Genomic DNA, 27,603 nt, shown 5'->3' on the forward strand with positions numbered 1-27,603 from the left:
TCTGTTGTTTAATTATGAAGCTTCAAACATCTGGAGAACACCAGGTTGTTTAGCCCTGAGTTATAACTACAGGTACCTTGGTATTCTCCACTCAGCAACACCCACTTGATGTGTTGCTAACTGGAATGCTAACTGAAAACAAAAAGAACATATGAGCCAGGCGTGTGCAGCAGTTGCCAAAAAAGGCAACACAGTTCTAGGCTGCATCAACAGAGGGATAGAATCAAGATCACGTGAAGTGTTAATACCACTTTATAATCCCTTGGTAAGGCCACACTTGGAATACTGCATTCAGTTTTGGTCGCCACGATGTAGAAAAGATGTGGAGATTCTAGAGAGAGTGCAGAGAAGAGCAACGAAGGTGATTGGGGACTGGAGACTATGAAGAATGGTTGCAGGAACTGGGCATGTCTAGTTTAATAAAAGAAGGACTAGGGGAGATATGATAGCAGTGTTCCAATATCTCAGGGGTTGCCACAAAGAAGAGGGAGTCAAACTATTCTCCAAGGCACCTGAGGGTAGAACAAGAAGCAATGGGTGGAAACTAATCAAGGAGAGAAGCAACTTAGAACTGAGGAGAAACTTCCTGACAGAACAATTAATCAGTGGAACAGCTTGCCTCCAGAAGTTGTGAATGCTCCAACACTGGAAGTCTATAAGAAGATGTTGGATAGCTATTTGTCTGAAACGGTATAGGGTTTCCTGCCTAGGCAGGGGGTTGGACTAGAAGACCTCCAAGGTCCCTTCCAACTCTACTATTGTATTTGTATATGCAGGGAGTACTTGCCTTACGACTATAATGGAGCCTGCCCATCACGGTTGTCAGTCGTGATAATCATAAAACACATCACTTACATGACTAGCCTGATTTTACAATCTTTTATGCAAAGATAGTTAAGTGAACACCATGGTGGTTTAGCAAACCGTTGGTTCGCTAGGGGCTAATTTAGCCCCAAACTGGAAGCAAATGATTGCCAAGTACCCAGCATGCGGTCACATGACTGCAGGGGAGCATCGGAACTTTGAATGTAGGTTGTGAGTATCCCCACAAGGGAGGTCCGTTGGAACTTCAAATGGTTGCTAAGCAACTGGTCATAAATTGAGCACTACCTATAATCCAGAATATCTAGAGGACACTTAGAGGGGCAGAACTGAATTTGATACGAGAAATGAAAATTAATAGATGTGGAGAGAGTGTTAAGGTTCAGATTTGAGAGAAGAGCAATCTACTTTCAAACTTTAAATTCTGTAAAGGTTGCTAAGTATGGGGTCCTTTATGGTCTCTGAGCTTGATAGCTTTCTTACAGACGTTTCATTACCAAACTAGGTAACATCATCAGTGTTATCTAAAACTAAATCCCAGAATCAAAGAAGGACCGGAGTCTGAATGGATGATCAACATGTCCAGTCATCCACTATTTACTGCAAAACACAATATTTTACAGAGAGGCTTCTTCTTCAATACAGGTGATGCTAATCCACTAAAATTCTAGAAGGAACATTTAAAACCAGTAGTCCTAATGATGCTACCTAGTTTGGCAGTGAAATTGCCTGCAAGAAAAGCTTCCAAGATCAGAAAGGATCAAGGACCCCACAGCTCAACCCTGACCTACACATATTCTCTTCGATGCTATGTACACAAACTGAAAGATTAATTACAGGTTGTTGTTTTTTTTCATTTCAGTTTTTTGGAATGCTTGGGGTCTGCGTGATAGCCTGCAAGAAGGAAAGCCAAGGGTACCAATCCCTGAGCACCGGAGTGTTTGCCTGATCAAGAAATAGAGGACTTTTCCCTTTGGGATCTCCATGAAGAAAAAATAGAAAGATCTTTTGAATATTAGCCTACTTTTTATGAAATGCCAAAGGAGATTACACTGGCTTTCATAAGTCATATTAAAGGTGAAATAGTTGGCATTAACATCCCGATAAACCTGAGATTTGTCTGAGGTAGTTGAAATTAAGGTGCCCTTTTTTAAAACAGCAGATGGAGATATTCACCAGAAAAGGCAGACCAACACTTGCGATTCCGGTGTCTGAGATAATTTGTGAATCTATCCTTGAAGAGACTTAAAGAAATTATTTTTTACCCACAGCACACTTTTTCCCTGATTGGCTGGGCCATTGGCATATGGCAAAGGGCTAGGTGCTTATAGCAAATCTCTAAAAATCCAGTGGAAACGACTAAATGTTAGACACGTTGAAATCCACTCTGAGGTAAATGTTGAGAACATAGCATGCCTCGGATTGAAGCTGGATTCTTCTCGCAAGAAAAATTGCAGGCATGAATGCTGACAATTTCTTTTACTCTAGACCAGGGGTGTCCAAACTTGGCAACTTTAAGACTTGTGGACTTGTGGACTTTAACTCCCAGAATTCCCCAGCCAGCAGAGCACAAGTCTTAAAGTTGCCAAGTTTGGACACCCCTACTCTAGACTGACATTCTCTAGAGTAACTTGGGAGATTTAGTCATAGGCAGAGTTCATCTCGGAGGGACCAGCTTTTCTATCCATTACATTTCTGACCGTATGAATTATTTTGCTCTGAAGTTGTATTAGGTCAGAAATGCATATAAGATTCCAATTTTTTAGCTCACGGTGATGAATTCTGGTGGGAAGGGTTCCCCAAACTGACAATTCATATAAGGGAAGCACAATAACATAATCCATAAAATAGGCTTCAGGTAGTCCAAACCTTGGAAACTTTCAAATTTGTGGACTTCAACTTCCAGAATTCCCCAACCACCCATACTTTGCTGGGGAATTCTGGGAGTTGAAGTCTTTGAGTCGCCAAGATTGGACACGCCTGTTTTAAGCAAAGGAAGATGCTCTAAATATCAATCATAGCCTTATCTCTGAAAAAAAAAATTTACTCCTTGTTACCATCCTTAGTTCTGCTGTGTCAAAACTAAGTACAATTCCCAGCTATAAATTTGTTGAGCTACAGAACAAAATCAGAATTTCAGGAATCTTTCAGAAGTGATGAATTAATTACTCATTCCCAGCCATATCTGCACAGAGTAGTTATGCATTCCAGAGATACCAGGTTACAGAAGGCCGATATAGGTGAATGTGGTTTAATTTTTTAGTCTTCATTCACTGGATGCTCCAGTTTAAATAGTCTATTTTTGGTCCCAATAATCCAGTATGCACCACAGTTCAGTAAAATTTCAGGATGTGCCTGGAAATATATTAAAAACATGATGCTACTTTCATTCCAATAGCAACTGATTATTATTCCGCATTCTTGGATGGCATTAAAACAATTTCTCCAGATGAAGGATGTTGAGTGCTGGGGCATGTAGTCTTCATTTTTTGTCATCTTGTTTTTGTAAGCAAAGAAGCAACTTACATAGCATATGTGTTTCTGGGAGGGAAAGCAGCAGTTTTGGTTTCTCAAACCATTTATCTTTAAATTTTGAGTATTGTATGGCTACTTAGATTACATAAAGAGCCTCCTAAAACCTAAATAAAAACTTCAAAAAAAGTGCAGTATTTTATTTCATTTGAAAATACAAAGAGAATTGAAAAAGCCAGAGTGTAAAATAGTAACACAAGGACACTAAGGTATTTTAGTTAAACTTCTGATGACTTCACAGGCAACTTGGAAAATATAGAAGGACTTTGCTAGTGTCCTGTTCTGGAATTATTTCCCCCCCTGCAATTTTTAATGCATTTTCTGGGTTTCTGTCATACATAGAATGGCAAAATATTCAATGACTTTTTGACAATTTGCTGTGGAATTCACCTACCACACACAATAAAGTCTCCAAGATGAATTTAGGTCCTCATGACTCCACTTACACTTCCATGGAGCTGGCAGTATGGTGGTACTACGTAATTGCTATCTTTTTAAAAAAAAAAATTAAAAGCATCCTAGTCTAATTTTGAATTCTGAAATCACTTGGTGATCTCCCGTCCAAGTGCCAATCCAGCCAAGGTCTGCCAGGGACAAATGATGAGAATGAGGAAAGAGAAGCAAGATTATCACATTACAGCAAATTCCTGGATCTTCTCATTTATTTGCTAGGGTTGCATTCATACAACCCATGATTGAACCAGTCCTTACGTATTATGCATGAAACATCAAACCACAAGCTATCCAATGAATTGCAAAGGCACAAGAAACACAAAACACCCAGTAAAAATGAACAATATTGTTTGAATGCAAGGCTAGATTTTTTTTTAATGTTATGTGTGTTTGGATAAGTCCAGTTTACACCTAAGAACTGCTGAATGGTTTTGCTAAGCTTTTCAAATAACTTGGAAACAGGTTGCGAGCAATTGTTCCCAGTTTCACCGCTCACTTGAGGCTTCCATTCAGCTATGACTGCATTGTAAGGCTGAATAGGGACACAGATTTTACTGCTCAGACTTCCAGTTGAGTGTTGCTGCCATTATAAACATCAGTTGCAGGAAATGGGCATGTCTAGTGAAAAGAAGGACTAGGGATGACATGATAGCAATGTTCCAATATTTGAGGGGCTGCCACTAAGAAGGGAGGGGTGGGGCAACCTGTTTTTGAAAGCACCAAAAGGCAAGACAAGAAACGGTGGGTAGAAATTAATTTTGGAGAGAAGCAACCTGGAACTTCCTAACAGAACAATTAACCAGTGGAACAGCAGAAGTTGTGGGTGCTCCGTCACTGGAGGCTTTTAAGAAGAGACTGGACAGCTACTTGTCTGAAATGGTATAGGGCCGTGATGGTGAACCTATGGCACGTGTGCCAGAGGTGTCAGACAGAGCCCCCTCTGTGGGCACGCACACCTTTGTCAGCTGCTCTTCTGGCTGGAAAACAGCCCCCAAAATGGCCTGAAAATGGCTCAAAAAACATGTGCACCAACCAGCTGATCTTCAGATTTCCGGTGCTCCGTCATGCGCGAAGACCAGCTGGCCAGCGCACATGCGTGTGCTGGAAACCCAAAAGCCAGCTAGCCAGCACGCATACGGGCGCTGGCCAGCTGGTCTTCGGAGTTCTGCTGCTCCAGTGCATGCACACATGCAAAAGCACTCGCATGCACGCACATTCCGGTTTGGGCACCCGGTGCCCAAAAGATTTGCCATCACTGGTATGGAGTCTCCTGCTTCAGCAGGGGGTTGAACTAGAAGACCTCCAAGGTCCCTTCCAACTCTATATTCTGTTATTGGTCAGAATTCCTGCCATGAAGTACAGGTAGTCCTTGATTTACCATGACCAAGAGAGGCAGTTGTTGTTAAGTGAGTTATGTGCCTCATTTTATGCCTTTTATGTCACAGTTGTCAAGGGAATCATGCAGTCATTAAGCAAATCTGATTTTCCTCATTGACTTGGCTTGTCAGAAGCCAGCTAGGAAGATTCGACTGGCAGTCACATGGCTCCAGGCCTGCAACTGTCAAACACACGCCAATTGGAAAGTGGCCAAATTTTGATCATGTGACCAAGGGGATGCGTTCCCAAGTCTGGACACCCCTGATCTAGGACATCTAACTCTGGGCTGCAGAAATGTGGGCAACCGTGGGAGGACAGGAATTGCCTATTTCTTTGCTGTTGTCCAGGTTATTGTTCCTCAAACTCAGCATTTGGGAATTAGACTAGAAGACCTCCAGGCTTCCTTCCCACACTGTTACTCTGTTGTTGTTGTTGTTGTTTTTAATATGTATGGACTTCAACTCCCAGAATTCTGCTGAGGAATTCTGGGAGCTGAAGTCCTTTCGTCTTAAATCTTTGAAGCTCGGCAGTCCTATCACTGATTGTCTGCAAAGTGCAGGAAGGAAAACTCCACCCGAGCCAAACTTTAAACTCTACCCTATTGATAAAGTTCCCCTACGCCTGTCAATTCAGATGCAATCCGCTTGAGTTCAAACTTAGTTCTTAGTCCTTTTCTCTCCAATGGTAGATTCTATTCTGCCCCGCATCCCCCAACTATGACGATGCTACGCGACTCTGTCATTTCTATCTCCCAACACTTGTGTGCCGCTCTATATTTCTCGTCTATGGCTAAACTCACTATTCGTAAATGGATGAACTGTGTGCCGCTCTATATTTCTCATCCGGCTAAACTCGTCCCTCCCTCCGAGATTGGGAATGAGCAGGCAAACTTCCGCGGCGAGATGACCGAGTTCTCGCGCGATTTGAAATGCTCAACAGCTTGGGCGGGTCGTTTGAATGCGAGCGAGTCGCCGCTGGGAGGAAGTTTTTTGTTTTGTGTAGACGGTGACCGTGGATATGGAAGAGGACGAGGCGGCATTTGATTCTCCCGGTGATGCTGACGGTGAGATCACGATGCCCTTTATGTCTTTCTTTCGAAGTTTAAAATAATATTAAATTTTATTTGTTTTATTCCTTGCTCCAGCCGCCCATCTCAATCAGTGACTCTGGGAGACTTAAAATTCCAAAATTATAATAAAGTTTAATATTACATTAACTGAAATAACTAAATATTTAATAATTGTTATATTTTGCATTATTATATTTTGCATTATTATAAAATTATTACATTTATATTGCTATTATAGCACATTATTTTTATAATATGGAATTAATTATTTATATGTGTCTGTGCATACTCCCCTTTTAGCATTTTTGGAATTGGCCATGATTCTTTTGGGAAATTATTTAATAATAGTTGTAAAATACAGCTACTTTATTGTTAGTAAAGAGACCAATTGTTCTTCCTTGTCAACTAAAGGAAGCTTTCATTTTTATTTTGGAATTGGTCTTATTATAGTAAATATTTCTGTTATCTATTTGTAGGCAGATTTGTAAAAATATTTGTATCCTTAGAAAAGCGTGAAAATGTGTAAAATGCCATTATAATGTTTTTATTTTAATACTAATAATTTTTAAGATATAATGCTTTTCCCAATTTCTGCCTATGTGTTCCTTCTACCTACGGTATGATAGTAAATATTTTTGTATTTATTGCAGATGGCTAAAAATGCTTGTTTTACACATTTTCACTTTGTAAGAAAAACATTAGCTACTGTAACCTTTAAAACTGAAACTTCGTCAATTTTTATTTCTTCCTCCTTCAAGCAAGAAAATGGGATACAATTTCTTCAAATTTAAACGACTTATGCTTTCATCTCAACTCCAAGATCTCAAATATCAAAAAGTCACTTCAGTTGAGAAAAATAGGTAAGAAATTTTCATTTTTTTAAAGGCTATATCTGATGTTTGCAATGATGTTTTTTTAAATTGATCTAGGAGTCTTTTGGGAAAGTATGCATGAAATATGCCACTCTGATAAATATTATACTTGCAGATTATTTCATTCCCTTTGTACAAGGCATAAACTATGCAATTTACTGGCATCAGAGGTTGTGGTGTCTGCCAATTTGAGCTTTAGAATCAGACCGAAAAATTATATGGAGAATTAATGCTACAATAATTTCTGATTTATAAATTTTATAAATAAATAAATCCTTGCGAGGTGTCTTGGGCTGAGACATGTGATTAGCCTAAAGTCAGTCAGATGGCTTTCATGCCTAAAATGGGACTTCAACTCAGGATCTCCTGCTTTCCAGCCTTATGCCTTAACTGCTAGACCAAACTGGCTTTCAATTGTTGGCTCATGTTTTGGCTAATTCGATAAATCTCTTCTTCAATGACAGGCATCAAAACCCATATTGTAAAAGTATCAGCAAAAGTCTGACATCAGTTTGGAGGCTAGCCAACTACGGTTGTAAAAAGAATGAAAGATTTCAGATTATTCTATTGGCTGTTGTCAGACTCCAAGGGCCCATGTGGGGTCATGTTTGTCTGAGATAAGTTTGGTTGAAGCTTGGACTCTGATGCAATGTCCTTAAGAGATTGTGGAATGTAGTGAGCTCTGTGTCTTCTGCTAAATGGTCCTATTATGTCCTGAAGGGCCATGTCTTAATCCCATCATCCTGGACCTGAAGGTCTTTTGTCTTGCAGATAGGCTGGTCCTGTCCTACTGGGGCTATTAAGTGCTCACCCACCTGTGCATGCACGAGACACACCCCATACGCATGCAAGCGCGACCCACAAGCGGCAGGGGAATTTTCACCCTTCCCAGGCTCCAGAGGCTTTCCTGAAAGCGGGGGGGGGGGGGGGGGGGACAGGCCCAACTGGCCAACTGGAAGTTCGCAAATGCATGCCATAGGTTTGCCATCACAGTTATAGGGTTTCCTGCCTGAGAAGGGGGTTGGACTAGAAGACCTCCAAAGGTCTTTTCCAACCCTTATTCTGTTCCATCCCATTCCACTTTTTCCATGTTTTCCATTAATCTTCTTTATTTGCAGACCAAGATCCATATTTGAAGACAGTGCTCAGTAAGGTAGCCCACGAAATGTTTCTCTTACATAGCCTCCTCAATAAATTGGAAGAGGAATATCATCATCAGAAGAGACAGCAGAAACAACTCAAGGTACTAAGGAGATTTGGTGCCTCAGAATAAAATATATCTTCTAAGATAAAGATGGCCTCTACAGATGTTAAGCATCTGAAGCAAATGTTGTACCTCTTGCCTACATTACATCAATGGTTCTTAACAGGGGTGAAATCCTCCTGGTTCGGCCCGGCTCAGCCGAACTGGTAGGGACAATTGTCATTGGTTTTGTGAACCAGCTAGTTAAAAAAAAAAAAAAGATTGCACGGCTCAGAAGCTTTTTTCCGGCTTTTTAAAACATTTTTTTTTTGCCGGTTTGGGCGAATAGGCAAGAAAAATTTGCTTTAAAAAATGGGGAAGGGGGGGGGGGAGCTTCCAACGATCGCGTGGCTCACAGCTGATCCGCGCAATCATCGGAAGCTTCCCACCCCCAGCTTTTTAATGAATTTCCCCCCCTGCCGGTTCAGGCGAATAAACAGGAAAAAAATGCTTTAAAAAGTGGGAAAAAGTTGGCCACACCCACCCATTCACATGATCGCCCAGCCACGCCCACAGAACCCGTGGCCAAAAATATAAAAGATTTCACCACTGGTTCTTAACCTTTTCTTCACCACGGACTTCTTTAAATACCTTTTGTGGCCACGAACCATGGCCACATGCTCGCAAAACTCAAGATTTAAATCATAACATTTCTTCAAGCCTTTTTGGACTCCCTTTGATGACATCGCAGCCCCCCAAGGACCACCTGTTGGTCTTCAGCAAAGGACCAAGATGTCCCCACTAGTGTTGACTGACAACTTCCCCTCCCCTGGAAACAGGGGAGGGGATTGATCACAAGCTGGGCTCTTAAGGGCTCTCACCGGTATTCTTAATGTCCTTAGGCTTTGATCAAGCAAAGCAAGTAGTAATCCATAGAATGAAGGACATGGAGTTCCAAGAAGAACTAAATAGGTTGCCTCTCCACAGTAGGGACAGAATCAAACAGGGTGTGTGGGAATCGGCAAGATATCTAAATGACCTGATCTTCCCAAAACAAAGAATAGCTTTCTTCAGAGCCAGATTTAACATTTTTCCTTCAGCACTCCGCCAGGGCAGATATAAGAGAACACCTATAGCAGAACGGGTTTGTATATGTGGTAAAGGAAAAGTGGAAGATATCTGACATGTTCTATTACACTGTGAGCTAATATTGAGCTATAATATCTAGGTCTGCACATATTCTCCCCTTATTAGAGAGATTGCCAGGAAGGGCAGACAATTTTTATTTAGGCTTTCTCCTCCAGGACACTAACCCGGCTACCACGTATGCAGTGGCAAAGTTCTGTGTTGCTGCAATGTCCATCAGAAAAAAATTGGTTACAGAAGTATAGTTGTCATCTTGTACCAATTGTTTGGACATATCTCTAACAATTTCTGGACCATTGTATTTACTCCCATACTTACCGGCTTTGCACCCAGGTAAACCAGGGAGTGTACCGAACAATTTGAGAACATGTACACTATATTGCCAAAAGTATTCAATACAATACAATAGCAGAGTTGGAAGGGACCTTGGAGGTCTTCTAGTCCAACCCCCTGCCTAGGCAGGAAACCCTATACCATTTCAGACAAATGGCTATCCAACATCTTCTTAAAGACTTCCAGTGTTGGGGCATTCACAACTTCTGGAGGCAAGCTGTTCCACTGATTAATTGTTCTAACTGTCAGGAAATTTCTCCTCAGTTCTAAGTTGCTTCTCTCCTTGATTAGTTTCCACCCATTGCTTCTTGTTCTACCCTCAGGTGCCTTGGAAAATAGTTTGACTCCCTCTCCTTTGTGGCAACCCCTGAGATATTGAAACACTCCTATCATGTCTCCCCTAGTCCTTCTTTTCATTAAACTAGACATACCCACTTCCTGCAACCGTTCCTCATATGTTTTAGTCTCCAATCCCCTAATCATCTTTGTTGCTCTTTTCTGCACTCTTTCTAGAGTCTCCACAGCTTTTCTACATCATGGCGACCAGAACTGAATGCAGTATTCCAAGTGTGGCCTTACCAAGGCATTATAAAGTGGTATTAACACTTCACGTGATCTTGATTCTATCCATCTGTTGATGCAGCCTAGAACTGTGTTGGCTTTTTTGGCAGCTGCTGCACACGGCTGGCTCATATTTAAATGGTTGTCCACTAGGACTCCAAGATCCCTTTCACAGTTACTACTGTTGAGCAAGGTACTACCTATACTGTACCTGTGCTTTTTGTTTTTCTTGCCTAAATGTAGAACCTTACTCTTTTCACCATTGAATTTTGTTTAGATAATGCCCAATGTTCAAGTTTGTCAAGATCCTTCTGTATCTTTAGCCTATCTTCTGGAGTGTTAGCTATTCCTGCCAGCTTGGTGTCATTCGCTCACAACTGCTTCTGATTATGTGGATGGGTGAGCGAATACTTTTGGCAATATAGTGTATGTTATTGTCCACTTTTAACGTCAATACTTTTAAATTATATTTTAATGTCTGTACTTTTTAACATATTGTAAAAAAGTAATGTGTATTGCTGGTCTTTGACCGTAATAAAGATTTATACTTATACTGCAGAGGACCAAGAGTTACAAATTAATCCTAACTACAGGTAGTCCTAGACTTACAACAGTTCATTTAGTGACTGTTCAAAGTTACAACGGAACTGAAAATGGTAATATGACCATTTTTCACACAACCGCTGCAGCTTCTGCATGGTCACGGGATCAGATCTTGGCAACTGACGCATATTTCTGACGGTTGCAGTGTCCTGGGGTCATTTGTGACTTTCAGACAAGCAAAGTCAATGGGGAAGCCAGATTCACTTAACAATCGTGTTTCTAACTTAACAAATGCAATGATTCACTTAACAACGCTAGCAAGAAAAGTGGTGAAGTGGAGCAAAATTCACTTAACAAATGTTTCACTTATCAACGTAAGTTTTGGGCTCAATTCTGATCGTAACTTGAAGACTTACCTATATTTCACTCTTAGGTACAGAAATTTGTGCTTGGGGAATTGTTTGTTGTATGTAGTACATGTATGTAGTGTGTGGTACAACTTACTAAAACCTACTTCTTGTGGCAACAGAATGCATAAGCTACCTTGCGTGCCTGAAAGATGGGATATAAATCTAGTAAATATGTGAAAAGTAAATAAAGTATGCAACTTATTTTAACTTAACTCAGAGTGAACTAAAATAAGATTTGCACATTACCTAGTAATCAACAGAAGCATCCAAATTCATGGATTAATGTAAGATGGGTTGGAATTTGTACACTAATATACAGCATTTAAAATATTTTCATTAGGCATCAAAAGAATTCTATCATGGTATTTTGATGTGAAAATAGTCATTATTTATACTATTTTGAAAATTGGATGTTTTTCCCATATCATTTTGCTTTTATTATTCCTAGAGTGCTCTATATTTCTTTCTATACATACATACTGTATGAGACCTCCTAAATAAATTTAGCATAATCATTTCTGAAATGGCATCTCGCAAATGAGGAACTGGCTGGTTGTCTTGATTTTCTCCAAAGGACCATCAGTACCTACTAATCCCGCCTCGTGCACTGATATTTCTAATTACAGGATCTGCAAGAGTCGGTGGAGAGGGACTATCTGGAAGCCCAGCATCTTGAAGAAAATGTGCCAATTTATCTTCCCCAAGCCACGCAAGGCAGGTCTGTTTCCTGTCAATCTCTTTGGTTGTTGTTAGTTGCGAAGTTGTGTCCGACCCATCGCGGCCCCATTGATAACGTTCCTCCAGGCCTTCCTGTCCTCTACCATCCTCTGGAGTCCATTTAAGCTCACGCCGACTGCTTCAGTGACTCCATCCAGCCGCCTCATTCTCTATCGTCCCCTTCTTCTTTTGCCTTCCATCTTTCCCAGCATTAGACTCTTCTCCAGTGAGTCCTTCTTTCTCATTAGGTGGCCAAAGGATTTGAGTTTCCTCTTCAGGATCTGGCCTTCGAAAGAGCAGCCAGGGTTGATCTCCTCTAGGACTGACCGGTTGGATCGCCTTGCAGTCCAAGGGACTCGCAGGAGTCTTCTCCAGCACCAGAGTTCAAAGGCCTCCAAAATTAACCAAATGTATCATTTCATTTCCATCTGTTATTCTATTTTACTATAGATAGCATATATCTTCAGACAATTTTTACATAACAATCATTTCACTTAGTTAACCATAATTAATAATATTAGTATAGCTGCCTCACATCATAATTAGCGCCATACCATTAACAATATTAATACGTTTACTAGTAGAATAACTAGATCTTTCTTTCTTTTCCTTCCCCCTTTTCTAGCCATTTTCTCTTGGTCTCTCAGAAATTTCACTTCTTTTATGTTCTCTTCTTTCCACCTAGCTTTTTTCTTCTTGTTGTTTTTATAATTCCTATATTTGTTCTTCCCATTCTTTTTTCTCCCTTTTAATTTTATTGCTCCGGTAGCTTTCCCCAAGTTTTCTTCCAATCTTTCCCCACTATTTCCATCTTTACTGTTTAATTTTTCTTTCTTTGGGGACAAACTCAATTTTATCGAGGGCCGCATCAGGGGTGTGTTTGACCTCTTGGGGTGTGTGGCCAGGGTGGGTGTGGCCAGCCTGACATCACTTGTTCGGGGGGGCGCCTGTGGTGGCCCACATGCTCTGCCAGCGAAAACAGAGCTCAGGGTGGCCCCACTCGGCCCTCACGAGCTCCGTTTTTGGCTGGGATGACCTGAAAACTCTCTGCCAGCGAAAACGGAGCTCAGGAGGGCCGTGCACAGTCCTCACGAGCTCCTTATTCTCTAGCAGAGGCACGGTGGGCTTGTTCTTCGTTATTTCCAGATCTAGGCATCCGGCCCCTGGGCCTTGAGCTTGACACCCCTGCTTTAGAAGACATCTAATCAAATCTGTTACTCATTTCAGTAATTTAACAAGTGCAGTGACTCACTTAGCAACTGTGACAAGGTCATAAAGTGTGAAGTAAACTTAAGGTTTTATGTCATTTGCGAACTTATCAAATAAACCTATTCTTTTGTTGATTAATATTTCTTGGACCATTATCACTGGAGCATTTTCTTTTTCTTGGCCTTTTTGCAAAAATTCTGGTCTCTGCCACGAAAATGTGGCGAAATCAAAGAAAATTGTATTGTCTTCCTTGTGGCTAATACCAAAGTTGATGGAATTACCGTATTTTTCAGAGTATAAGATGCTCCTAAGTATAAGGTGCACCTAGCTTTTGGGGAGGAAAACAAGGGGAAAAAATCTGCTTCTGCCTCCCAGCAATTTGCCTCCTTGCAACAAACAGCAAACAGTACAGACAATATACACTGTTTGTAGTGTTACATTTCAGACTATACTTGTACAGATGTTGTTAAAATTGATGTGAGTGTTACATTTCAGACTATACTTGTACAGATGTTGTTAAAATTGATGTGCTTTCTGGAAGTACAGTTATTCTCTGCTATTTAAAAGAAGATACTATAGCACTGGGCCTTTTCAGATCAAGCATTGATTTTAAAAAGCTTTTTCATTTTGTTAAGCTGTCTAGAACAATAATAAAGCAGTCTTTAAAAAATAAGTCTAATAATTTGAACATTCTATAGGCATTTATAGTTATTGACTTACCTTCTTGCAGCAAACAGCCTGATTAGCACAAGAAAAAAAAAATCTGCTTCTGCCTCCCAGCAATTTGGCTCACAGAGCAAACAACAAGTTTTACTTTGACTTTAAGCGTGCCTCCCGATCATCAGCTGTTTCAGGCTGCAGGGATTGCTATAGCCTATTGCAGCCTCCGCAAGCCCCATTTTCCACATTTGCTGCAAGGAGGTAAATTGCTGGGAGGCAGAGGCCAAAGGGTGGGGGACGGTGGGTGGGTGGGGCTACATTCAGTGTATAAGACACACCCAAATTTTCACCCTCTTTGGGGGGGGGAGTTGTGTCTTATACTCTGGAAAATACGATAAGTGTATTTATAATTACTGGCATGATCTCTTGATGGACTCTCTTTGTTATGCATTGCAGTTCAATAGGCGTAACTTTAAAGGCGAAGGAACCGTGCAAAGCTGAGGAGAATAAACCTGCAAAGAAGTCAGCCAAAATCTCCAAGTCCATCAGAGAAGCACCTCTCATAACGGCCGAGGAGTTTGAGAACATTCCCTCGTGAGTAAACTGCGAACAGGAAAGTTAATCTGGTGCTTGCTATTATTGTCCTGGATTTGAACCATCATAATGACCAGCCAGTACAGGACCATAGGCCTGAAAGCCATCTAGGTGACTTTGGGCTAATCACTAGGAGACTGTGAGTTCTAGTACTGTCTTAGGCCTGAAAGCCATCTGAGTGACTTTGGGTCAATCACCAGGAGACTGAGTTCTAGTATTGCCTTAGGCATGAAAGCTGGTTGGTGGCTTTGGGCCAATCACCAGGCGACTGTGAGTTCTAGTACCACCTTAGGTATGAAAGCCATCTGAGTGACTTTGGGTCAATCACCAGGAGACTGTGAGTTCTAGTACCGCCTTAGGCATGAAAGCCATCTGGGTGACTTTGGGTCAATCACCAGGAGACTGTGAGTTCTAGTACTGCCTTAGGCATGAAAGCCATCTGGGTGACTTTGGGTCAATCACCAGGAGACTGTGAGTTCTAGTACCGCCTTAGGCATGAAAGCCATCTGGGTGACTTTGGGTCAATCACCAGGAAACTGAGTTCTAGTACAGCCTTAGGCATGAAAGCCATCTGGGTGACTTTGGGTCAATCACCAGGAGACTGAGTTCTAGTACCGCCTTAGGCATGAAAGCCATCTGGGTGACTTTGGGTCAATCACCAGGAGACTGTGAGTTCTAGTACTGCCTTAGGCATGAAAGCCATCTGGGTGACTTTGGGTCAATCACCAGGAGACTGTGAGTTCTAGTACCGCCTTAGGCATGAAAGCCATCTGGGTGACTTTGGGTCAATCACCAGGAAACTGAGTTCTAGTACAGCCTTAGGCATGAAAGCCATCTGGGTGACTTTGGGTCAATCACCAGGAGACTGAGTTCTAGTACCGCCTTAGGCATGAAAGCCATCTGGGTGACTTTGGGTCAATCACCAGGAGACTGTGAGTTCTAGTACCGCCTTAGGCATGAAAGCCATCTGGGTGACTTTGGGTCAATCACCAGGAAACTGAGTTCTAGTACCGCCTTAGGCATGAAAGCCATCTGGGTGACTTTGGGTCAATCACCAGGAGACTGTGAGTTCTAGTACCGCCTTAGGCATGAAAGCCATCTGGGTGACTTTGGGTCAATCACCAGGAAACTGAGTTCTAGTACAGCCTTAGGCATGAAAGCCATCTGGGTGACTTTGGGTCAATCACCAGGAGACTGAGTTCTAGTACAGCCTTAGGCATGAAAGCCATCTGGGTGACTTTGGGTCAATCACCAGGAGACTGTGAGTTCTAGTACTGCCTTAAGCATGAAAGCCATCTGGGTGATTTTGGGCCAGACAATCTCTCAGCCCAACCTACCTCACAGGGTTGTTGTGGAAAAAAAGAGGAAGAAGGAGTATTAGATACGTTCACCGCCTTAAGTTATTTATAAACTCCAGATAACTGTTGACTTACGACCGTAATTGAGTCCAACGTTTCCATTGCTAAGCCTATTGTTAAGAGAGTTTTGCCCCACCTTACAATCTTTCTTGCCCACAGTTCTTAAATGAATCTCTGCAGTTAAGTTAGTAACGTGGTAGTTAAGTGAAACCGGCTTCCCTATTGACTGCTTGTCAGAAAGTCACAAAAGAGGATCACATGACCACAGTTGCCAAGGGTCTGAATTTTGATCACGTGACTATGAGGATGCTGCAATGGTCATAAGTTAACGTATTTTTCAGAGTATAAGACGCACCAAGATTTTAAAGAGGCAAATTTAAAAAAAAAAGTTTTTGCACTCTGCAGACCTCCCAAAAACGGCCTGTTTTTCGCTCATTTTTGCCCTCCCCAGCCCCCAGGAGCACTCTGCAAGCCTCCTAAAGGCTATGCATGCGCCATTTTTGCAAAGGGGGCGGGGTTTCAGGAGGCCAAAAATCCTGTATTCAGTGTATAAGACGCACCCAGATTTTCAGTCTCTTTTTGAGGGAAAAGGGTGCGTCTTATACTCCGAAAAATACGGTACCTTTTTCAATGACATTATCATTATGAACAGTCACTAAACGGATGCTCTTATAAGTTGATGGCTACCTGTAATAAAGGTGGGGGGAAAGTCTGATCAATTGATAGTGGTTAGGGGATTATGGGTGTTGAGGTACAGCAAGTGGATTTCCAAATGAAATGAAGTTGCTTTGGGGTTGCATAATGCATCATTCTTTCTGATTTTCTTTTCCTCTATACCAGTGATGGCGAACCTTTTTTGGCTCGCGTGCCACAAGTGGGGGGAGCGCAGGGGGGTCGAGTGCGGGCGTGCTGCACCCATAATGCAACGCGCGACCCCCCCCAGTGCGCATGCGCGCACAATGTGTGACACCCCCCATTTTTACATGCTTTTTCGCCCTCCCCAGGCTTCCCAGGCTTTATAGGAGCCTGGGGAGGGCGAAAAGAGCCTCCCCCGACCCCCCGGAGGCCCTCTGGAGGCTTCAGGGACTGTCCGGAGGCTTCCCTGAAGCCTTCGGAGCGCTTAAAACCACCCTCCGAGCAAACCGGAAGTGACTTCCGGGTTGCTCGGAGGGTCGTTTTAAGCGCTCCGAAGGCATCAGGGAAGCCTCGGACGGTCCCTGAAGCCTTCGGAGCGGTTAAAACGACCCTCCGAGCAACCCGGAAGTCACTTCCGGTTTGCTCGGAGGGTGGTTTTAAGCGTTCCGAAGGCTTCAAGGACAGTCCCTGAAGCCTCCGGGGGGCGGGGGAGGCTCTTTTCGCCCTCCCCAGCTCCTATAAAGCCTCTGGAGCCTGGGGAAGGCGAAAAATAGCTTTTAAAAAGGTGAACTCAGCTGGCCAGCGCGCGCATGCGCACTGGCCAGCTGACAGGGCAGCGCCTCGCGTGCCCTGACAAATGGCTCCGCGTGCCACTTGTGGCATGCGTGCCATAGGTTCGCCATCACGGCTCTATACCCATAAACGTAAAAATGAGGAAACGTATGGTTAATGTGCAGTGGTTACACGATGAAAACAATGGTGCCATTCTTATGTCCTTTTCCTAGTCCCGTGATGGTGAACCTATGGCACGCATGCCAGAGTTGGCACGGGGAGACCTCTCTGTGGGCATGTGCACCGTCGCCAGCTGCTCTTATTGTTTCTGGTGTGTGCATGCGCCGGAGCAACAACAAACGCCCCAAAAACAGGCTGTTTTTCAGGTGCCAAAAAAATTGGCCATCACTATCCTAGTCCAGGGGTCAGCAAACTGCGGCTCTGGAGCCGCATGTGGCTCTTTCCTCCCACTGCTGCGGCTCCGTCACCGGTCGCTGCCACAATTTTGAGAGGAGCTTCCGGTGGGGGGGGGGGGAGAAGCACAGTGCGCCAGGAGAAGACTCTATGGCAAGGGGAGGGTTTTCCAGTTGTCTCCACAATTGATAGGGCTTTCGGTTATGACCGGTAGGGGAAAAAGTACGCCGCGCTAGGAGGAGACTCTATGGTGGGGGAACTGAACTTCCGGTCAGCTCCAGAATAACTTCCGGTTAGGACCTTTGTGGCTTCCGGTGTTTTCTTTTCTGTGGGAAACGGGTCCAAATGGCTCTTTGAGTGTTTCAGTTTGCCCACCCCTGTCCTAGTCCAACTGATGATTTTGAGCCCAAGTGATACATTTTGTGGCTTCTTTAAAATATAAACACCCACGGAGTAGCTGATATATTTAGCCGCATGTGATTAAGTTGTGTGTGTTGTTGCTCGATGATTCAGCCAAGTAATCGGATCCTTGGTCAATTTTTGGAGGGGGATGACAATAAGCCGAGAAAGCAGCCAAATCAATAACACTCTTCTCAAATGTGCCTCAAAATGTCATGTGGGCCAAAGGATAACCCAGCGGGTGACTCAGCCGTGACTCAAAAGCCAGATTCGATGAGTGATCCTTAATGGCTCGATTGGCGTCTCACGAGGCCCTATTCTGGGCTCACTGAGATGTTCAGAGATAGCACGAAGCTTGATTTAGGCTTGTCCAGGAATTCACATAGACCAGCAGTGTCAAACTTAAGGCCTGTGGGCCCAATCTGGCCTGCGGGATGCTTAGATCTGGCCCACAGGAATGATCTTGAAACAGTGAAGGACCCTGAGGAATGATATAAGTGGCACTAATATTAGAAATAAAATGTAAACAGAGAAGACGTGTAGTCCTCAATGGAACTGCATCTACATGGAGGGAGGTATGCAGTGGAGTACCCCAAGGCTCTGTTTTGGGCCCAGTACTCTTCAACATCTTCATCAATGATTTGGATGAGGGAATAAATGGGGAACTTATCAAATTTGCAGATGACACCAAGCTGGCAGGAATAGCCAACACTCCAGAAGATAGGCTTAAGATACAGAAGGATCTTGACAAACTTGAACATTGGGCACTATCTAATAAAATGAAATTCAATGGTGAAAAGAGTAAAGTTCTACATTTAGGCAAGAAAAACGAAATGCACATGTACAGTATAGGTGGTATCTTGCTCAATAGTAGTAACTGTGAGAGGGATCTTGGAGTCCTAGTGGACAACCATTTAAATAGGAGCCAGCCGTGTGCAGCAGCTGCCAAAAAAGCCAACACAGTTCTAGGCTGCATCAACAGAGGGATAGAATCAAGATCACATGAAGTGTTAATACCACTTTATAATGCCTTGGTAAGGCCACACTTGGAATTCTGCATTTAGTTTTGGTCGCCACGATGTAGAAAAAATGTGGAGACTCTAGAAAGAGTGCAGAGAAGAGCAACAAAGAGGATTAGGGGACTGGAGACTAAAACATATGAAGAACGGTTGCAGGAACTAGGTATGTTTAGCTTAAGAGAAAGAAGGACTAGGGGAGACATGATAGCAGTGTTCCAATATCTCAGGGGTTGCCACAAAGAAGAGGGAGTCAAACTATTTTCCAAGGCACCTGAGGGTAGAAGAAGAAGCAATGGGTGGAAACTAATCAAGGAGAGAAGCAACTTAGAATTGAGGAGAAATTTCCTGACAGTGAGAACAATTAATCAGTGGAACAGAAATTGCCTCCAGAAGTTGTGAATGCCCCAACACTGGAAGTCTTTAAGATGTTAGATAGCCATTTGTCTGGAACGGTATAGGGTTTCCTGTCTAGGCAGGGGGTTGGACTAGAAGACCTCCAATGTCCCTTCCAACTCTGCTATTGTATTGTATTGTAAGATTTTAGGCAACAAAAACGAAATGCACAGGTACAGTATAGGTGATACCTTGCTCAGTAGTAGTAATTGTGAGAGGGATCTTGGAGTCCTAGTGGACAACCATTTAAATATGAACCAGCAGTGTGCAGCAGCTGCCAAAAAAGCCAACACAGTTCTAGGCTGCATAAACAGAGGGATAGAATCAAGATCACGTGAAGGGTTAATACCACTTTATAATGCCTTGGTAAGGCCACACTTGGAATACTGCATCCAGTTTTGGTCGCCATGATGTTGTCATTGTCAGCCTGCAGCCATCTTTTCTTTTGGGTCTTTGGCCTGCCACACTTTCTATTATTCTACTATGCCTTTCTATTGTGGGGGAATGGGAGGGGGGATTGTAGGAGTGAGATGCTATGTAGCCATAACAAAATTCTTTCTAGAAAGCCAAGGTCATCCTTTGTCTCTGCACCTGACCGGAACGGGATGGGTGGAACAGCCAGCATGGCAGTGGAAGATTGGACCATGTGATGGACTTGTGGGTGTGGGGGGCAAGATCTTAAACTTTCAACTGGGTGGGGAAAACCGGGGAGCTTTCAGATTCGGGTTTTCCTAGATGTGCCAACATGGCTCTCTTCATAAATTGGAACTTTGAGCAATACTCTGCCTTGGACTCTGATTTACTTTTGGATGCCATTTGGAGCTCTGACACTCATATTACATCCATGCTTTGGAAAACACGCTTTCAGCCGTACTTACGCCAACTTTGTTTCTTCTCCCTTGAAGGTACATGAAAGGCCGCCTGACATACAGCCAAGTGAACGCGGTCGTTGCAGAGATCAACAAAGCTGTGGCTAGCAAATACAGCATCATGTGCCAGCCGCTTAAAACCATGGGGAACCCAACCAGGAACCTCTACTTCCGATTCCAGGAAGAAGAAACCAAAGACACAAAAGGTAAGTAGTTACGTGAAGGGCACATCTCTAAATCAACCTCCCAGTCTGTGGACCAGCCCCGGTCTGTGGCATGTCAGAAACCAGGCCGCACAAGCAAATGAAGCCCCATCTGCGTGATGCAGGTAGCATGAGAAGCCAGGTGCCCTCCGGTCCACGGAAAATCCTCTCTCCATGGAACCAGTCCCTGATGCCCAAAAGGTTGGGGGGCCACTGCTCTAAATGCTATGGGAAGAGGCTACCTAGCAGCCTTCCATAAACTAGTATAGGTAGTCCTTGATGTATGACCATAGTTGGCAGAATTTCCATCGCAGAGCAAGGTGGTTAACAAGTGAGTTGTGCCTGATTTTATGACCCTTTTTGGGGGCAGAGTTAATAAATGAATCACTGCAGTTCTTAAGTGAATCATGCAGTGAATAGGGCCGTCTTATTGACTCTGCTTTTTGGAATCCAGTGGGGAAGGTCCAGGTAGTTGGGCCAATGATCTAGCTTGATATTAGGCAGTGTGGTATTCTACATGCTTTGTACCTTCAGTAGAAGTCTTTCCTTCACTCTCCTCTTATCTTAGAACAGTGATGGCGAACCTTTTTTCCCTTGGGTGCCCAAAGAGGGCGCGGGCGATAGCATGCATGCATGTACCCATAATCCAAGGCCCCCGACGCTCCCCTGTCCTCCACGCATGCGCACGGGCCCGTTTTGGTGCTAGCAGACCTCCCTGAAGTCTCCTGGGACCAAAAACGGAATGGGGGATGCGCTGCATCGCCTCGTGCTTGCATGCACGACCCCCCCCCCCCCGTGCATATGCAAGAAAAACGAAATGCACAGGTACAGTATAGGGGGTACCGTGCTCAATAGTAGTAACTGTGAGAGGGATCTTGGAGTCCTAGTAGACAACCATTTAAATATGAGCCAGCATTGTGCAGTAGCTGCCAAAAAAGCCAACACAGTTCTAGGCTCCATAAACAGAGGGATAGAATCAAGATCACGTGAAGGGTTAATACCACTTTATAATGCCTTGGTAAGGCCACACTTGGAATACTGCATTCAGTTTGGTCACCACGATGTAGAAAAGATGTGGAGATTCTAGAAAGAGTGCAGAGAAGAGCAACAACGATGATTAGGGGACTGGAGGCTAAAACAGAAGAACGGTTGCAGGAACTGGGCATGTCTAGTTTAATGAAAAGAAGGACTAGGGAAGACATGATAGCAGCCTTCCAATATCTCAGGGGTTGCCACAAAGAAGAGGGAGTCAAACTATTTTCCAAGGCACATGAGGGTAGAACAAGAAGCAATGGGTGGAAACTAATCAAGGAGAGAAGCAACTTAGAACTGAGGAGAAACTTCCGGACAGTTAGAACAATTAATCGGTGGAACAGAATTTGCCTCCAGAAGTTGTGAATGCCCCAACACTGGAAGTTTTTAAGAAGATGTTGGATAGCCATTTGTCTGGAACGGTATAGGGTTTCCTGTCTAGGCAGGGGGTTGGACTAGAAGACCTCCGTGGTCCCTTCCAACTCTGCTATTGTATTGTATTGTATTTTACCAACCTCGGAAGGATGGAAGGCCGAGTCAACCTTGAGCCAATCAGGATTGAACTGCTGGCTGTGGGCAGAGTTAGCCTGCAATACTGCCTTCCAACCACTATACCACCACGGCTCCTAATGCAATTGTGGTAGATACTTGTGGCCAACACAGGACCTTCAGATGCTTTCAGGCTGCTTTTGACTCCCAAATAAAACCTTGTGTCTCCCCAGGTGAATATTTTATTGTGGAGGCTGATATTGAACAGTTCACCCAGCTGAAGCCTGACAAACGTTTTCACAGTATCCTGACAATCTTGCGACATTGCCACCGCGTGCGGGAAATCCGAGGATCCCGACTCGTCCGCTACGCCATCTGCTAAAAATTATGGGTCACCGTTGTAGACTTTTGGGTTTTTTCTTTCCCCCTGACAATGCTGCTGCTTTGTTCTGCTGCCTTCCTGCCATTATTATTAGGAAAGATGGGTTTTTGTTGGCATTAGTAAGATGTTTGTTGTGAGGCAAATATTTTTTTAGCTTTTTGCCGTGGTGAAGGCAGCGGAACCCATATCACAGCTTTTCCTGCCATTGCCTCATTCCACTTTAATTTTCTACTTGGAGAGTTTAAGACATTTTAATTTGGCAACACGAGAAGCGTAATAGATGAAGTGTTTGAAATGTGATGTGCTCAAAATCTCCAGAACTGGAACTATGGAAGTTGTGTGTTGCTAATAAATCAGAGAAGGAATAAATGTGCAAAAGAACTTGGCTGGCTCGTATTTGGGTGTGAACATGAGTTTCTGGAATCACAGTGTCTGTTCATGGGGGGGAAAAACATTGGTGAAGATTTCCTTCCAAAATAGGTTTTCAGCATAAAGGATTCCTTGGGAGGCATGTAAGAGCTGGTAAGGTTTTCAAATCTCTCAGGACAAGGCTAAAGGGCATTGCACACCAAAACAACTGGACACAAAGACAGCTTTTCCCCTCATGCCATCAATGCTAAACACCTACCGTATTTTTCGGAGTACAAGACGCACCTTCCCCCCCCCTAAAAGAGCATAGAAGTGTTGGTGCTTCTTATACTCTGAATACAGCCAGTTTTGGCCTCCCGAAGCCCCACCCCGCATCCCATTTTTGCAAAAAACGAGCTGTTTTTTGCAAAAATTGTTAGGAAAGCTCCCTGTTGGGAGACTGAGTGCGTTCAGAATACGGCTTAAGATTGTAAGATTTATATATTGTCCTACCCAAAGGGGAGAATGTTAGGAATATAATCTAACGGTTGGGTTGGCAATATATACATCATATAACAATGCTGTACCTGTTTCTTTAAATCATGCTGTAAATGTGATTGGCTGCTGTTTCCTCAGTCGGCCATAAGATGGAGCCAGAATCACTGTTAGATTCTGCTCTGCTCTGAGGGCTTTGGAAGTTGGCTGTTAGAAGTGCCGTATAGTGATCAGCGTGGGCTATTGTAAGTTTATGTACCGGACTGTTTGTATGACGATGGACTGTGTTATTTGGATTATCCCTTAACTGAAAGACATTGATGACTGACTGTCTTATCCATGTATGACTTGTACTGTTTGATGGACTCTGATACATCTATTTCCACGAAAGTAAAAACCTATTTAAACTGCAGTGTCTCTCTATGCTGGTTTGTGTGTTCACCAACACAACTCTCAATGCTTCTCTGAACGCACTCGCTCTCCCAACGGGGAGCTTTCCTAACAAAAATGGAGGTGGTTTTTCCTTCCACCAGCCCCCAGAAACACTCTGCAGGCTTCAGCAGGGCTGGGGGAAGGCAAAAAAGGCAGGTTTTGCTAAAAACGACCTGTTTTCACAAAAATGGGGGCGTTTTTGCCTTCCCCCAGCCTTGCTGAAGCCCGCAGAGTGGTTCTGGAGGTTGGGGAGGACAAAAACTTTTTTTTTCTTACTCACCTCTTCGTAATCTTAGGGCGTCTTATACACTAGTGCAGTGATGGCAAACTTTTTTTGGCTCGCGTGCCACAAGTGGGGGGAGCGCAGGGGGGTCGAGTGCGGGCGTGCCGCACCCATAATGCAACGCGCCACCCCCCCAGTGCGCATGCGCCGCACAGTACGCGACACCCCCCCCATTTTTAAATTTTTTTTTTTGCCCTCCCCAGGCTCCAGGGGCTTTATAGGAGCCTGGGGAGGGCGAAAAGAGCCTCCCACGACCCTTCGGAGGGTCGTTTTAACCGCTCCGAAGGCATCAGGGAAGCCTCGGACGGTCCCTGAAGCCTTCGGAGTACTTAAAACCACCCTCCGAGCAAACCGGAAGTGACTTCCGGGTTGCTCGGTGGGTCGTTTTAAGCGTTCCGAAGACTTCAGGGAAGCCTCGGACGGTCCCTGAAGCCTTTGGAACGCTTAAAACAACCCTCCAAGCAACCCGGAAGTCACTTCCGGTTTGCTCAGAGGGTTGTTTTAAGCGTTCCAAAGGCTTCAGGGACGGTCCCTGAAGCCTCCGGGGGGGGAGGCTCTTTTCGCCCTCCCCAGGCTCCTATAAAGCCTCTGGAGCCTGGGGAAGGCGAAAAATAGCTTTTAAAAAGGTGAACTCAGCTGGCCAGCGCACGCATGCACGCTGGCCAGCTGACAGGGCAGCGCCTCGCATGCCCTGACAAATGGCTCCACGTGCCACTTGTGGCACGCGTGCCATAGGTTCGCCATCACGGCACTAATGCGTCTTACAGTCGCATTATAGAAAAATACAGTAATTCTCACAGCACTGTCTTACGTCTGTGGATATTTACTCTTGTAGTAGGGCTGAATTGCTGTTATCCTTTTCATCTTTTACAATACAATACAATACAATAGTAGAGTTGGAAGGGACCTTGGAGGTCTTCTAGTCCAACCCCCTGCCTAGGCAGGAAACCTTATACCATTTCAGACAGATGGCTATCCAACATCTTCTTAAAGACTTCCAGTGTTGGAGCATTCACAACTTCTTGAGGCAAGATGTTCCACTGATTAATTGTTCTAACTGTCAGGAAGTTTCTCCTCAGTTCTAAGTTGCTTCTCTCCTTGATTAGTTTCCACCCATTGCTTCTTGTTCTACCCTCAGGTGCCTTGGAGGAAAGTTTGACTCCTTCTTTGTGGCAACGCCTGAGATATTGGAACACTGCTATCATAATAATAATAACAATAATAATAATAATAAATTTGAATTTATTAGCCGCTCCCTTTCCACACAGGACTCGGGGCGGCGTACAATAAGACATATAAAAACATAAAACATATGTGCAAACACATAAACATCCAAATACACACATATACAAAGACATACATGCACGGAGGAGGTAACAAATTACATCACATTTGGACAATTAAAAATCACCATTAAAAAACCCCATTAATAATAACACAATTTAAAAATTTAAAAGGACCGTCAGGAGGAATAAGAAAAAATTTACGGTTGAGCCAGGCCAGATAATTGAAAGAGGTGGGTCTTCAGCTGTACACGGAAGGAGCGGAGATCGGAAGTAATCCTGATGTCACGAGGGAAGTCATTCCACAGGGCTGGGCCCATCACAGAGAAGGCTCTGCTCCTGGGTGTCGCCCCCCGACACTGTTTAGTGGACGGCACCCAGAGGAGTCCCTCTCTGTGTGAGCGGATTGGTCGTAGGGATGTATGGGGCAGGATGCGATCCTGCATGTAACTAGGTCCTGTGCCATGAAGCGCTTTAAAGATCGTAATCAAAACCTTGAAACGCACTCGGTAGACTACAGGAAGCCAGTGCAGCTCGCGCAGGAGAGGTGTTACAGGGGAGTATCTAGTCCTCCCCATAATCACCCGCGCGGCCGCATTCTGGACCAACTGCAGTCTCCGAGTGCATCTCAAGGGAAGCCCCATGTAGAGAGCATTGCAGTAGTCCAGGCGAGACGTCACCAGCGCGTGGGTGACTGTGCGTAGGGCATCCCGGTCCAATAAGGGGCGCAGTTGGCGCATCAGGCGAACCTGATGGAACCCTTGCCACGGCTGTTACATGGTCATCCATGGACAGCCGGGCATCCAGGAGGACGCCCAAATTGCGCACCCGTTCCACGGGGGCCAGTTGCTCGCCCCCAATGGCCAGAGATGGAAGCATCTGGTTGAACCGGGAGGCCGGAAGCCACAGCCACTCCGTCTTGGAAGGGTTGAGTTTTAGTCGGTTGCCATCCATCCAGACCCGTACGGCCTCCAAACACCGGGACATCATTTCAACGGCCTCGTTGGGGTGGTTCGGGGTGGAAATGTATAGCTGGGTATCATCAGCATACAGATGATATCCCACCCCAAAACCACGGATGATCTTGCCCAGCGGTTTCATATATGTGTTGAACAGGAGAGGCGAGAGCACCGACCCCTGTGCACCCCACATGTGAGGGGGCTCAGGGTCGATCTCTGCTCTCCTGCCAACACACGTTGCATCCGGCCAGAGAGGTAGGAGCCAAACCACCATAAAACGGTGCCCCTGACTCCCAGCCCCTCTAGCCGGTGCAACAGGATACCATGGTCGATGGTATCGAACGCCGCCGAGAGATCTAATAGGACCAGGATAGAGGAACAACCCCTATCTCTGGCCCTCCAGAGATCATCAACTAACGCGACCAAGGCCGTCTCCGTGCTGTGCCCGGGTCGGAAGCCGGACTGGCGCGGGTCTAGATAATCATTCTCTTCCAGGTGACGTGGAAACTGTTGTGCCACCACACTCTCTACAACCTTCGCTAAAAAGGGAAGGTTGGAGACTGGACGATAATTGACTAGGTCCGTTGGGTCCAGGGAAGGCTTCTTGAGCAGGGGCCTCACAACCGCCTCTTTCAAGGCGGCCGGCAGAAACCCCTCGCCCAACGAGGCGTTCACTAGGCCCAGGAGCCAGTCGCGTGTAACCTCCCAGGATGCCAGTACAAGCCAGGAGGGACACGGGTCCAATAAACATGTGGTAGGTCGCAAACGTCCACGCAACCTGTCCAAATCCTCGATGGCAACCGAGTCAAACTCCTCCCAGAGTGGTCCCTCAAGACTCGCCTCGGGCGCCTCCACTGGACCACTGAAAGGGGCCCATCCCATCCAGATTTGAGCGACTTTGTCCTGTAGATATTTCCCAAATTCCTCTGCTCTGCCCTGTAAGGGGGCTTCCTGCGGCCTCTCAGACAAGAGGGAGCGAGTCACCCGAAACAGGGCAGCAGGGCGGTTATCTGCGGACGCAATAAGAGCGGCACAATGTTGACGTTTGGCCGCTCTTAGTGCTACAAGGTACGTCCTCAAATAGGCTCGTGCCTGTGCTCGGTCAAATTCGGAACGGGAGGATCTCCAACGACTCTCTAGGCGTCTCTTGTGGCGTTTCATCACCCTTAGCTCCTCGGTAAACCAAGGGGCCAGGGTGGTTCGTCGCCGCAGGAGAGGCCGCAAAGGCGCCACTCGATCTAGGGCCCCGGTAGTCGCACTATTCCATGCGTCTACCAGGTCCTCCACCCAGGGGCGGGTCAGGTCTACAGGAGGTGGCCCAAGCTCCGTCTGGAACTTATCTGGTTCCATCAGGCAC

At 44.7% G+C, this 27,603-nt stretch overlaps 2 protein-coding genes across 2 annotated transcripts in view; both read left to right on the forward strand.

The window, feature by feature from the left end:
• The window catches only part of LOC309386793 (tetraspanin-36-like), a 37,792-nt gene extending 34,520 nt beyond the window's left edge, over positions 1-3,272 (forward strand). The window contains exon 7 of the mRNA XM_081942575.1: positions 1,685-3,272. Within this exon, the coding sequence (XP_081798701.1) occupies positions 1,685-1,771 (87 nt within the window). The 3' untranslated portion in view covers positions 1,772-3,272. The remainder of the gene's footprint in view (positions 1-1,684) is intronic.
• A 2,800-nt stretch (positions 3,273-6,072) lies between these two features.
• On the forward strand, positions 6,073-23,120 carry SKA1 (spindle and kinetochore associated complex subunit 1). Its single transcript, XM_081944413.1, has 7 exons — positions 6,073-6,247; positions 7,012-7,113; positions 8,244-8,368; positions 11,928-12,019; positions 14,344-14,481; positions 20,377-20,546; positions 22,298-23,120. Exons 1-7 carry the CDS (start codon positions 6,202-6,204, stop codon positions 22,444-22,446), a joined length of 822 nt encoding a protein of 273 aa, XP_081800539.1. The 5' UTR covers positions 6,073-6,201; the 3' UTR covers positions 22,447-23,120.
• The last annotated feature ends 4,483 nt before the right edge of the window (positions 23,121-27,603 follow it).

This window comes from Natrix helvetica (genome assembly GCF_964273705.1).
Source record: "Natrix helvetica genome assembly, chromosome: 2".
Taxonomy (NCBI): domain Eukaryota; kingdom Metazoa; phylum Chordata; class Lepidosauria; order Squamata; family Natricidae; genus Natrix; species Natrix helvetica.

Excerpts from the sequence above, each read along its gene's own strand:
- SKA1 (XM_081944413.1), top strand. The coding sequence starts at position 6,202 with ATGGAAGAGGACGAGGCGGCATTTGATTCTCCCGGTGATGCTGACG. Across the intron at positions 6,248-7,011 it reads TTCTCCCGGTGATGCTGACG|CAAGAAAATGGGATACAATT; the intron begins GTGAGATCACGA and ends TCCTCCTTCAAG. Across the intron at positions 7,114-8,243 it reads ACTTCAGTTGAGAAAAATAG|ACCAAGATCCATATTTGAAG; the intron begins GTAAGAAATTTT and ends CTTTATTTGCAG.